The following is a 14,467-nucleotide window of genomic DNA, read 5'->3' on the forward strand; positions in this document are numbered from 1 at the left end:
CATTAGTTATTATGAAGTGATCAAGAAAAATTTCTAGAGCCCTATTTACTTTAAAAAGCCTATTTAACAGGTAGAATTTCCTATAAAGGGAGGAAATATTATTTTATACTTCGTAAAGGTGCAGAGGGATATATTTTTTATGCTTTAACAAAGTTCACAAGTTTCCAAAAGATTCACCTCGCCATATAAGAGATTCAAATTACTTTTTCCAATAAATCCTTTGGGAAGGTTTATATGGACTCAAAATTTTACAAAATGAATCTTCAGAATAATTGTGCTACCATTATGCTCCCAATGATGACAAGCCACACACATAAATATTTGGAAGAACAGAAAGTTCAATCAGCAGAGAAAACTGTATAGAATTTAATTGTAAAAACTGATAACGTTGCAACTAATTAGAAGACAGCTTTCTTTGATCACATGCTTTTCCAAGACATCTTTCTATACTTTGACAGGTTCAAGTCAATATTTTTCATTCTTCCAAATAATGTAGAAGTGGCTTTCTTTCAAACTTGACCAACATTATAAGAAAAATAGCAATGTCAAGCTAGTCAATCTCTGACCACTTCCTTCACCAACCTATTTAATCCCCCACTTTTTTCAAGGCAAGAAAAAGAGAGAAGTACAAATTTTATGTAAAGAACAAATTATCGAGCTGTAAGAAAAGAATTTCACACCCTTCTGAATCAGAACCGCGAAACATATATAATTTCAATGACCAAGAAAATCAAACATCTTGTAGATGTTTGCACGTACCCCATCAAGGAAAAGTCACCAAATATTACAAAAGGCAAAATGTAAAATCTTTTTTTGCGGATCATTGAGATTGAAAAGTAAAACAAGTGTTTCCTTATATATAAATGTAATAATCGTATTTTATTGTTAACTATTTGCACATAACACATGCAATGACAGATTAAAAATCAATCAAAAAGACTTGCATTTCAAGATTCAGTAAATGAGATGAGCATCCATTCACCAAAAATTAAACATGAAAATCACCAAAAACTAAACATGAAAACAAAAGAAATTGTCAAATCACAAGGAAACAACAGCATAAACATCCGACTACCCTTGTCATTTATTTACCGTCACAGGTGATGAAGATGACAAAGCAGCTTTAATTTTCTGTTCCAACAGATTGGCATCTTCTACCATAGCCTGAACAAAAGAAACACAGTGATATGATATCAAGACAAAAGATATGCAGTAAATGCACTAAACAACAGAACTGAGCTGCAACCAAGACTACCTTCAAATCTAAGAATCCAGGTTCAACACATGGAACCGGACTATTGCCAATCAAGTCTTGGGCAAAACTCAAAGTAACTTTTGAAGAAGTTTGGTCCTTGTTATCCATCCACAATGCAATTGTGGACAAACACTCCCTCAAATCGTAAGACCACTTTTGTGCTCTTCTCAGGTCCTCCTCCATCGATCGCACCTGGAGGTGAAGTCATTTTTTACAGGTGCAAGAAGCTTGTAATCACTCAAAAATATTGAGAAAAATGGTAAAGTTGAGAATGAGTAGAATAAGTATGAGTTTAGACTGGTGTATCTATTTTGCACATTACGAGTAGGACTATAGTTAGAGTAAGGTGATTCCAGTTAAACTTACGAGCAAAATAGTTGTTAGCTAAAGTGTAATGATGTGCATGATATATGAGTAAGTACAAGAAATGCACAAAATGTAAGAAGATTGAGACATAATTTTGTAAATAGATGTTTGTAACACGTACTTGAATCGAAGGAAGTCTTTCACGTACTTGTCAAAATATGTATTTTATGCATAAGTGGATGAATTTATTTTCTATGTTCAACCCAGAAAGCAACACACAGGAAAAACACTAGAATTCTAGAAATAATATTTGAATAGGAAAGTAGCATTGAGATCAAAACCAGGCTGCAATGAATCAAGGAGTATGGGGTTTAGGCATACTTTCACAGGCCATAGTTTAATTTCAAATTTTAGATCTATTGCACAATTTTATTTGTGAGTCTATTAATCATTACTATCACAAACAGATCTTCTTAACAAAGGATACACTCCTTAACATTAGGATGCATGAATATGAAATATAATGAAGAGTATGATCTAATACCAGATCCATCTCATGCCCAGCCCATAAGAATTGTTCTGCTTCCTTCAGTAAGTCATTAATATTCGATTCTGAAATTGGGCTGCAGAGTATATTGCGTGCATTTGCAACCCATGCTTCTGCCAGCTCTTTATGCGTAACAGAACGGCCTTGTACCTGCAAGATCTAATCAAATTTAATCAGTAGAAATATTCTTTACAAAAGTTAAAATATGCCTGAAAAAATGAATTTGTCAAGTTCCAAAAATGATATTAAAAATACAGTACAGAGTATCATCAAGAGTTCATCATGCCCTCATCCATGTATTACAATGGGTAGCTTAATCTGCATCCATTAAATTTTATCTATGCTCAAATAAGAAATTTCCATGTTTCTACGAGTTTCTCAGAGGATAACTGGACATGGTTCCACGAAGGAAAAAGAAGCTCAAGTTTAAAAAGCTAAATAAAACATGCAAATTAAAAAGAAAGTAATAAATTATCCTCCCTTTTCAGGATTTAATGGTTTTAGACTGTAGTTTCTTTTCCTTTCAACTTGCATTTTTCAATTTTTATGCACCAATTGGTGCAGGCTAACCAGACCTTTAAAAGGTGTCTCATCCCTGTTCCCCTATCCCCCAGACACTGGGTAGGTAAGAAACTCAGTAATTTTACTAATAATCCACAGACTGAAGAGAAATTCAGCACAAAAACAGATTCCACAAGATGATTGAATAATAAGGAAAAGATGATGCTTTGCAAAACTCCATTAAAGCCTGTTAATCTTCAAATAAAATCTTGTGCACACATTGCTTGATGGAATATGTATCTCCAATAATACTAGTACCCTACTTTTTACTATGCTCAAACATCTAATAACATTTTCAAACATGAGAGAAGCTTTTCCAACTGAGAATTTGTAGCATTTTATTTATCAAAATCCATTGCATTCAATTTGCCATGAAGTAAGTACAACTTTTTTAATTGAAAAACAAAGTAATAACTTGGCTGATATTATGGATCTGTAAGGTAATAAAACAAATCTAGAACCAATGTGTCACAATGGTGATTGTGGATGGTGTCCCCGAATCAGACGCATTCAAGTAAAGAAAGCAACCAGCAAAGTCAGGTCATAATCAAACACACTCAGCCATGCTGTATGTAAATAGCTGTTCCAGAACATGAATCAAAAAGAATATAAAAAGAAAAGGCATTCAAAATAGAGACCCTGTTTGTATTAATGGATTCGCTCCTTTTATTTGTTTGCCAAATCATTCTGTTATCTGCCAAAGATTTTCACTGTTGCAGAAAGAACTTTAGTTACAGCCTAAAATGCATTGTCCATCAAATTACACAATTGAAAATACTCAGAAACGTGTATCATTTACTTCACATAATGAGATCAATCAAAACCAAAAGGCAAAAAAATTTTAAAGTCAACAGAGAAGAATATCATTCTGTTGAATTTGCAATTTTGCACCACTGCTCTTCTTCTATTCCAGCATTCTAATAGAAGTTGAGAAAAATAAATCTTCCAATACATCAGCAATAGTCACCAAGAGACATAGACATGCTATTACAAATTATGGTACAAGAACTACCGAATATAAGACATGTTTATATCATCATGGATATTACAGGGATGGGTACACGGTCATTGTCCCTGTACTGGTATTCCCTCGAAGTTCTGCTATAATAAACAGTGTCTTCCTAGTTCCTTTAAGAAGTTCAGAAAACTATGGACTAACCAAATTTGAAAAGAAACTATTAAGCTCATTTGCAGGGGTGAGGGACCAACACAAGTAGCTCCAAAAGACATATTCTACATTAATATGAGAGCTAATAACACTATAGAATGACTTTCCCTTTTCTTTTTTCTTTTTTTTATAAGGTAACTATTTGAATCCAAAATGTTGTTAGTATTAATGTGTCGTTTACCTTGCAATTCTATATATTATTCATGTGTCTACAACACTATTATAAAGTATCCTTGTATGCATAGGATGTAACTGGAAAATGATCTTATGATTTAAATTCCTCAACAATCTTGGCAGTAATTGTTATATACAATCATGAAGGAAGTGGAGTTGACAGTAGCAGTTACGAAGCTACAATTAGCAAATTCATCAACTTGGGCATGCAAATTCAGTACTAGAACATCTTGAATGTTATCAGTGGGTCCCCTATGAGTTGGGATCCATAAGAACCAATCAGCCTACAAGTCAAGATGTCATCTATTATTGGCATAGAGATATTTTTCAGTGCGGCTGCCTTTGCATTTTACCATGGACTGATGGCACATCCACACATTCCCTAGTTATGAAATTGTATTGTTTACAAATCAAAGATGCTACTAGAGTACTATAAGAGTGAATAGAATGTCAATGGGTGGATGTATCTCTAATTTGACGAATAGGACATACTTGTCCTTTTCTCGTGTGGGGTTTTTTTCATAATTGGTTTCTCCATGTAAATTATATGTTGACATGGCTTTCTGATTTATGCAATCACTTTAATAATCTTATGATAATCCTTGTTTATAGAAACAAATTCTAGATTCACATACATTTGCAGAAGTTACTGTTTGAATAGTCTAAACTTGTTTCTCAACAAATGTTACATTATAGAAACATCTAAGATACAATCTGGCAAACCACAAAAGAACAAAAAACATTTTTTTATAACATGAAGAAATAATTGCCTTCTACAAGAAATGAGGCAGGTAATACTCCAAGACTTACCACAAAATGAGCTCATGAAACCCAACAGCAACAGCTGTTCAATTCCCCAAAACTGTTGCTTTGTTTAGTGAAAGAGTAGCATATGAACTTAAAACAACACCAACACAAACAATAAAAACACCACCATTTAATGCACACTCATTGGCCATAATTGGATGCAGATTAAGTAGGGGAGCCTTCAAGTAACAATAACCTTTCTACCATGTCTTTTTCATCTTCCTAACTGGAAGGGATTGTACAATTCTCCTGTCAATTGCACAGAAACTATGTTTGTAGTTGCCACGTCCCTAAGCATTTCTCCCCATTATATGTGATAACCAAATAAAGCACCAAAAGAGAAGAAAAAGAATATAATAAGTAGAAAGGCCGTGCATATTCCGATAGGCTATAGGCAAGTCCAAAATAAAAAACAAAATTAGAGAAAATAGCCAATGCCAATGCAGTTTCCGCAATCTGAGATGGGTATTTGGATCCCAGATTCACCCTCAACATGAATCTTGGGCCCAAATCCCAACCACGCTCACACCAACTGCAAACCAAGACCAAGAAAGAACTGAACCTATATTGAGAGGGTTTTTTGAATGAGCCCGTAACTTAGCTTTCAAGGATAATGACTAAAACTTCATTTCAAAATAATCATGTAGATTTTTTCAAAGGCCATTAAAGACATTAAATACAATGTCTACTCTTAATGAATTACAACTCTTACGTAGCCAAGCAAAATTACAAACTATCAAACAAATAACTCTAACTACCAAATAGATATCAGTAATCAAGAATCAGCCATGCGGCAATGAAAACAAAAAAGAGGCAACATAAATAAATGAAATTATAAAAATATAAACCCTAACCTTCTTTATCAAAATTGTTTGACATGACTGCTTTCCAGAAATCCTTCTAGTTCGGACCCTGCCGTCCCTTGGAACATTTTCTTTTTCAACACTCTGGTCATCTTCCATAACCAGCAAGTCATCCAGCTCAGCCATACTAAAGCGATATAAGAGACATTGCTTATCTGGATTACATTCACAGAGACGTTCCGCATGCTGCATATTATTTAAAATAGTAAAGGTTTTGGTTAACCAATATCTCCTGCAGCCATTGAAATCATTCTACATATTGAAATACTCCAGATATGTTATGAAGCACTTCCAATTTATTTAACCATAATGACAACATATTTATTCACAGTAACTGAATAGTGCACTGTAAATTCGAATGGAAAGAGATTTTTTTAATGCAACAATTCTCTATTGTGAGCATTCTTTTGTAAAATAATAAAATTACACTTTAAAGGCGAAAAAGTTTAAAAAGGAAATTCAGAAGGAATATTCTTTACAATGATTATGCTATAAAGGCTATTTTTTTATTGGAAAATTAAAAGAACCTCTATTAATAGTGACAAAAATTTACACAAATAAACAGACTAAATATATGATGATATTACATATATTCTAATTAATGTTACATAACTAAGATTGTCCAGAAACAAAGCTACAAATTCAAAAACATGCATGACAAAGGATACCTTGGAAAACAAATACACGAGCGTACATTAATAGTTGAGCACTGAACTTTAGATTAATCCTCCCTGAAAGGAAGGAAAAAATCTATACCAGCACTTACACCAAAATGAGGTGCAAAGGTTACGCCCTAAGTTACCAATTTGGGTGCTGATGCAAGAATCAAGTGCACGGAAGCATGGAAAAAATTCGGGAGGTTTTGGATGTGTTTGGATCCATGTGTGTGGTGGGTGTATTAAATATAAAATATTAAATAATAATATATCTAATATTACCTGAAATATATTGGAATAAATATATCAATATAGAATGTACAACACATAATATAAACCAAACATAAATAATTTCATCTAAAAATCACTAAGGAATATATAAATGATTTCTTAAAAACAATGATAAACCACGAATCAAGTTTGGGGTCTTCAGCGATTGTAATCTAAGGAATTACGATGATCGATTCTATCAAAGGAGTTCAAGAATGGAAGGCGGTAGCAATATTTGAATAAAGACGAGTTTAAACATCAAAAAAGGCTTGGAAACTCTAAATTTGAAAGGTATGACTATTTCTTGAAGAGTTATCGTGTTTAGTGGAAGGGAAATATATAATTGGGACCTTTTTTTTAATTTTTCAGGGGAGGAAGGAAAACAACAAATATTAAGAAGAAAGGTTTAGAAAATATTCACTAAGTAGAGCATGATTCCAAACACAAGGAAAAGGGAAAATACGATCATCATCATCTCACGAAACCAACAAAGCAATACAGGTCGCACTGAAGATGGGGGAGTCAATCATAACCTTTTGATTTCAAATCAGTCCATGAATGACAAACTGCCACATGCATCTACGGGGCTTCTGACACACGTCCACTCCTTAATGAGATTCATCATGCCCAAGGTACAGTTCATGTTTTATTTTTGATTTGTTTATCTAAATTGCAATTTTTATTTGTTCTTTAATTCTTGAATGTTTTACTGTTATTTGCAATTTGTTTTACACTGTTTTCCTTTGTCGTTCAAAAATCAATTGACAAATGTTGAATGTTTTAAAATTTAAAGTTTTTTAGTTTCTTAGTCTTCTTAGTTTATTATTTTCATTTTTGTTGTTTCATATTCTAATTGTACTATTATAAATAAATATTAAGAATGTTTTTATTTATTTTATGATGAATTTTGAGGGCAGAATGAAGAATTTCTGTTGGTTCTTCATTTTTCTCACAACATTCATAATGTTAAAATTAATAAAAAAATTATTATTTAATTTTTTAAGTAGGGTGAAACTGGTTGCTTAATTTCTTTTCATTTTATAAATCTAGTTTTACAATGAACTCACATAGTCATGATATGAGTGGAGATGAGATGGAAATTCAGTTTGGGGATGCAAGTCAATTAGAATATGAGATTAAGCCTAAGAAGAGTGACCATGAGACTGATGTTGATGCCCACACTAGTTCCATGGCTAGTGGACCAGCTACACATTGCCCCTCTGAGCTTTTGAAAGAATTTGCAAGGGGCCCTTTTGATCCCAAGCATCTTCTCAAACAATTTCTAACAAGAACAACATTCCCAAAGAAATCAGGTGATGGCACAAGAAAATGAAAATGCAAAATTTGTAGTGCGGGTTCGTGTGGAAGCATCACTAGAGTCAATGCATGCTTCCTCTTTTTGATAGGAGATGGTGGGATTCCATGTATACTTTTCCAAGATTCTAAAAAGATCAAGTACCAAGTTGAGTTCAACAAGCTTTGAGGTGTCCCTGAAGACAATGCTATTCAAATGCCCACTACTTTGTCTTTCAAGCAATAGGTTCAAAGAATTCAGCAGATGCAGGGGCAGCAATATGTTTCTACTACATTGCATCAGAAGCAACAACGATCTTAGGGTCAGCCTAAGGACCTTTATCAGCAAGGGAGGGCAGCAACAAGGGGAAACGCAAGCTAGGAAGTAATCAAATTGCTGATTTGTTCAATGTCCAGCTGAATGATCAGATTGATAAATCCATTGGAAGACTCTTTGCCAATGGCTTTCCATTGCATGTAGCTTGATCTCCTTATTATAACGAGATGATGTTGATGGTGGCAAATGGGGGAGCATCACATGTGACCAAGTGAGCACAAATTGAGGACCATGATCTTGGATAAAAACTATGTGAAGATCAATGTTCTGATGTAATAAATAAGGAACGTTGGATAAAGTCTGGATGTAGCACAAATTGAGGACCACAATCTTGGATAAAAACTATGTGAAGGTCAATGTTTTCATGAAATAAATGAGGAAGGTTGGATAAAGTCTGAATGTAGCATAGTTATGGATGGGTAGACGGACATTAATCAACGTCCACTCATCAACATCATGGTTACGTGTTTAGAGAGTTCATACTTTCTCACAGTAGTTGATTGTTCAAGAAATCAAAAGATGTCAATTCTCAGCTTAAGGTCCTCAAGAAGGCTCTTGAGGAGATTGAAACACAAATGTGGTCCAAGCAGTGACAAATGTAAGACGTGTGCTGAGCTATAGGGAAGCTTATTGAGGCAACCTATAGACATATGTGGTGGACTCCATGTTGTGGGCATGCCATTAACAATGCACTCAAGGACATGGGGAAGATTGATTTAGAGAATTAGTTAGCGATACAAGAGATGTCCAAATGTTTATCTGCAACCACTACACTTCACATGCACTCTTTAGGACCTTCGCAAAGCAATTCTTCAAACTAGTTGAGACCAAATACGCACCCTATTACCTGCAAAAAGCGTAGCAACTCATGGTTATGACAAAAGAGTGGACTCGCTAGGCTGAGGCCAAGACAGAGCAAGGGAATAGGGTGAAGGAGATAGCGAAGAGTGGTGAATTTTGGAGTGATGCAAAATACATTGTCTCTATCGTTACTTTGATTTTCCAAGTATTCAAATATGGTGATGGTTGTGCACCTAACTTTGAAGAAGTGTATGCTTGCATCGGTTTTGCTTGACTAGATGAGGGTTGTTGTGGGAGAGGACCCCACTTTAGCATTTTACAATGGGCAAATTAGTGAATCATTCAATGCACATGGGACAAACTGAATACTCCCTTGCACATGGTTACAAATGCATCAAATCCAAAGTGATACATGTCTAGGCATATAGAGTAATATTACTTGCGGATGATGAGGTGAAGGATTCTTCAAGTGCATTGATAAGATGATTGATGATCCTATTGCTATACAGTTTTGAATTGAGCAAACAAAACCCATCACTTTCAAGGGTTATTCATAAGTGGCAAAGAATTGATATAACTATGGCACAAGATGTCCCAATTTTGTGGAGGAAAAGTCATGACTACAGAGCGCAAAGATGACTACACTAGTCATTCCTCTACTATCTAAGGTTTTTAGTTCTTCAGTTGCATAGATAAACTAGTCTACTTATAGCTTCATCCACTCTCTTAAGAAGAACATACTTAGCTTTAGGAGAGCGGAGAAGCTAGTGGTTGTACATAGTTCCTTGCGTATAATTGACTAGAAGATATGCGAGTGCAAGGAAAGCCCAACAACATAATGGGATGTAGAGCCAAAGGAGCCAATGCAGATTAATGAGGATGCAACACCTTCAAATACAAATCTGGTTGGTTTTTTTTTGACCCGCTTTTTCATAAACATGTCCCTGGATCCACTAAGACTCATGTTACACTAAATAGCAACCAAATATTGTAAAATTATAGTTATATTTTTATTTTGCTCAACAGGGTAGGAAAATTGCAATAATTAAAAACATCAATAATAAAAACAATAAATATTATCAAAAACACGAATATTTAAATAAGTATATTTTTAAATAATAATAGTATACTGATATTAGTCCAACAATTAAGATCACGAGATGGCACCTCTACATTTACTCGTGTTGAGGTTGATGCTCTACAGCTATCAGCCTTGCAAAGACGTTGACAATTTTGCCAATTCGTTGGTACAGACGGCAATAATTGGAAAAACCATTGGCAAAGTCCGCCCTCGGGCTGCTATTCGATCATGGATTCATTCTATGTGGAGCAACAAAAAAGTCAAGGTGGCTTTCCTTCTTAAACATGTCTACATGTGGTATATACAAAAAAATAAGAGAAACTCGCAGGTCCTCCCGAGTTCGTTGTGGGTCCTCCCGAGTTCATCGTGGGTCCGGGTGGGGTCCTTAATTTGGACTATGGGTCAGCCTAGGTTTGTGCAGAGAACCCACAGTCCAAATTAAGGACCCCGCCCGGACCCGCAGTGAACCCGGGCTCGGATCCTGGCAGCAAGGTCTGAACCCAATAACTGAGGTCTATGTCTATGCTCACATCTTGGCACTTTACTTTGGGTTTGATCTTATGGCGAGGGTCTCTCTCCATTCTTTAGTTATTTTCATGTAACTTGCATCTCGATCTTCAATGTAATAGGTGCTACCTCCTTAGTAGCAATTTGTCAAAAAAAAAGAATTAAAATTTTAAATATTAGTTTAAACAAATTAAATTCAATTAAAAGATTAAATGCTTCTCGAAGTTGATAGCACTTTTATTGCCCTTATTCCTAAAAAGGAAAATGTGGAGTCATTTAATGACTTTAGATCCATTACCCTATGCAATACTTTTTATAAGCTCTTTGTCAAGATTTTGGCCTCTAGGCTTCAGAAGATTCTATCCAACCTCATTAGTGAGGAGAAAACAGGTTTTGTCCTTGGAAGATCTATATATGATGGCATCATTATAGCTCATGAAGCAATTCATTCTGTTCAGAACAATAGATCACCTAGTATGCTCATTAAGTTAGATATAAGTAAGGCATATGATAGGGTAGATAGGTGTTTCTTATGTAAATGTCTAGAAGCATATGGATTCTCAAAACAATGGATAAAATTAGTCTTCGAATGTATCTCAATCCCGAAGATGTTTATTCTAGTAAATAGCACCTCAGTAGGTTTTTTCAATATTTCTCAGGGTCTCAGACAAGGGGACCCAATCTCTCCATTCCTCTTTATTTTAATGGTAGATGCGTTAGGAAGGTCAATTTCTTGGGCTAGATCCCTAGGGAAAATTAAAGGGATTTCGATAACTAGTGACCAAGATCCTACTAATCATCATCATTTTGTAGATGATACCTATGTTATATGAGGAAAGCTTGGTAAAGGAGGCTTTAGCTCTTAAAAGTATCTTGAATAAATATACTAAGCCATCAGGGCAGGCGATTAACAAAGACAAATCAGAAATCTTCTTCTTTAATACTAACATGGATCAACTAATATGTGATATCCCTGATTTTAAAAGGGCACTCTTCCCTGTATATATTTAAGCCTTCCCCTAAACTCTAGCCATAATATATCAAAGCTTTGGGACCCTCTCATAGAGAAACTAAAAGATAGAATGGTTGGTTGGGAAGGCAAATGGCTATCCTCAGCAGGGAGGAAAACCATGGTTTCTTCAGTCTTGTCAGCTCAGCCTATTTATCAACTTTCCTGTATGGATCTTCCTAGTAGTAAACTTAGCGACATTAATGGTTGCCTTAGGTCTTTTTTCTGGCAAGGAAGTGCAAAGAAAATAAAGTTTTCCCTCCTCTCTTGGGACCAAGTCTGTAGATCAAAAGAAGTAGGAGGGGCAGGCATAAAAAATATCAAACTTCAAGGGAAAGCTTTGGGAGCAAGGTTAATTTGGCGAAGGATCAAACTCCCCAACCTAAAATGGGTCAAGATGCTAACTCAAAAATACCTTTCATCCCCAGATCCTATTAATTTTTTCAGAGAGACTCATCGTCCTAAAGGATGTAGATTATGGAATTTCCTGTTGAAATGCAAACATATTATACAGGATAATTTGTTGTGGAATCTAAGGGATGGAAGGAATGCTTTATTCTGGTCAAACTCATGGGAAGGATATAAGGTCCTTGATCTTTATCCTTCCCTTCGTCTATCCAAATCCTATTTGGAATCAAAATGGGGATCTATTATGTGACTTTTGAGGAAAATGGGATGAACTGGAAATGGAAAGATTTTGATTCTAAGGATATTTTGCTTGAAGATAAAATTCTCCTCAAATCAATTCTTTTTTGAGGAAGATTTCCTTCAGAGGAGGGAAGGATTCCCTCATTTGGGCTAGAAGTAATAATGGAGAGTACTCTTCCAAACTAGGTTATAGGTATTTAGAATCTCTTCAAGCTTTTTCTGAAAGCATTCTTCCTCTTGGATTGTGTTGGGATAAGTTTTGTCTCCCTAAGGTAGGATTCTTTACTTGGATAGTCCTTCACCAGAGGACCCTCACTGCAAAAAGATTGCAGAAGTTTGGATTTCAAGGTACAACTAGATGTCCATTATGTGAAGCTGAGGAAGAAACTACAGATCATCTCTTCCTTAATTGCCCTTATTCAACCATTTGTTGGCAATGGCTTTGCTCTTAATTAGGCTTGTTGACAGCCTTCCCTAACTCCATACTCAATATGTTGATGTCTTGGCCTCTCTTAAGATCTAATAGTATCTTTCACAACCTTTGGATCTCTTCCCCTTTCATGGTTCTTTGGGAACTATGGAAGGAGAGGAATAGAAGAATTTTTCAAGATAGTAAGATGTTGGTTAATCAACTTATTAACAAGATAGAAATTTCACTTATTGAGTTAACAAATAATAGGCTACTTAATTCTAACATCAAACAAGCTAGGATGACTTATTGGGATGAAAAGATGCATGGACGATGGATTGGGTTAAAGATCCTGCCCTTTTTGGGAAAAGGGATAGATGAAGGTAAATCCTGAAGGGTAGAATGTGTATGAAAAATTCCAAAAAGGGGATGGTTCGAGCTAAACTTTGATGGAGCATCAAGAGGCAACCCAGGTAAAGCTGGCATAGGATGTTGCATTCACAATGAGAGAGGAGAGGAAATTGCCAATATAGCAAGATTCATAGTACATAGCCAACAATATCATTTAAAAATCAAAATTCAAAAACAAATTCAAGTAACCTTCTCGGTGGCAGCATGGTTGCCAAATGGCAGAGGTGGGGATACTTGGATACTCCAAGTACCGCGTGCGGGGATGTCCCGAGTACAGGTTATTTGCAGTTTTGGGGAGGGTGTAGTTCCCCAGGTTTCATTAGTTGCTAGTAAAAATGGCACTTGTTTTTTTTTTCACTATTATTATGCAAAGATATTGAATAACTAATTAAAATTTTACTTGGGATAAATAATATAACATACTTTAACAATTAAAGTTTAATATAGAGTGAAAAAAAACAAAGTTAAAGCATTTGAATGTGAGATTTGAAATTTTTATTTCACATTCAAATGCTTTAACTTTGTTAATTTTCCCTCTATATTAAATATCAAATAAAGCAAATTTTGATTGTGCAGTCTTCAACATGCACCATTATAGAACTAACGAACATGTACCTGTAGCCAAATGATGCAACTAAAGAATTTGATTGGCAAATTCGGAAAAACTCGGAAATCAGGAAAAAGATGACCTAATGCAATGTTTCCTATTTTCTTCTCTTATTTTGTGTTTTGTCAATATTGTGCAGGTTTAAACAGAGCAGTTATCGCTGTTATATTTTATCAAATGGCCCTATCCATGATGGGAGGCTCCAGCGTCTTTCTCAATATAAGTTGACTGAATATTTAACAGTTCAAAGCTTTCGCTAATGCTTGTATTAAACATAAACAAAATAAGGTACTTCTGCTAATGATTGTAACAAACATAAACAAAATAAGGTGGGTCAGAATCAGAAGTCAGTGTGCTTTCCACTTCAAACATTTTTATGGTAATAATAGACAGTTTTTTATTCCAGCATGAGATTTCTTTGTAAAGAATGTTTTAACAATAATCGAACAGGGATCGCTAAATATTCCATGAGTAAATGGGGATTGCAGGGGAAAGCGCCTAAGTAGAAATTTGAATGCTTCAAAGCCCGTGAATGGCAGAAAGTGCTGGTAAGGACGTAGTTTAGTGAGGAGTCATGCCTGACACGACACACCGCCCATCAAAAAATATTGTATTGTTTTTTATTTGCAGTGGGATAGAGTAGATCTCTAGCACCTTACACGGTGGTAAATTATGGAGTGCCTCAGACATCTATCCAGCCCATGCGGAAAACATAAATGGACGGTGAGGAAAATGTGGCAGGAAAACAGATCCGGTG

The 14,467-nt window shown here is 35.2% G+C and overlaps 1 protein-coding gene across 4 annotated transcripts in view; it reads right to left on the reverse strand.

Annotated features, from left to right (window-relative positions):
* LOC149562223 (transcription factor jumonji (jmjC) domain-containing protein) overlaps positions 1 to 14,467 on the reverse strand; it is a 152,478-nt gene that overhangs the window by 85,298 nt on the left and 52,713 nt on the right. For 3 of the 4 annotated variants that reach the window (XM_089825763.1, XM_089825761.1, XM_089825760.1), the window contains exons 8-11: positions 5,673 to 5,867; positions 2,106 to 2,267; positions 1,256 to 1,447; positions 1,093 to 1,164 (exon numbers count right to left, since the gene is read on the reverse strand). In XM_089825763.1, the coding sequence (XP_089681889.1) occupies positions 1,093 to 1,164; positions 1,256 to 1,447; positions 2,106 to 2,267; positions 5,673 to 5,867 (621 nt within the window). The remainder of the gene's footprint in view (positions 1 to 1,092; positions 1,165 to 1,255; positions 1,448 to 2,105; positions 2,268 to 5,672; positions 5,868 to 14,467) is intronic. The other variant, XM_089825762.1, reaches the window with a different exon arrangement.

The sequence above is a fragment of the Cupressus sempervirens genome, chromosome 4 (assembly GCF_028749045.1).
Source record: "Cupressus sempervirens isolate cs-2001-9-10 chromosome 4, ASM2874904v1, whole genome shotgun sequence".
In the NCBI taxonomy this organism is placed as follows: Eukaryota; Viridiplantae; Streptophyta; class Pinopsida; order Cupressales; family Cupressaceae; genus Cupressus; species Cupressus sempervirens.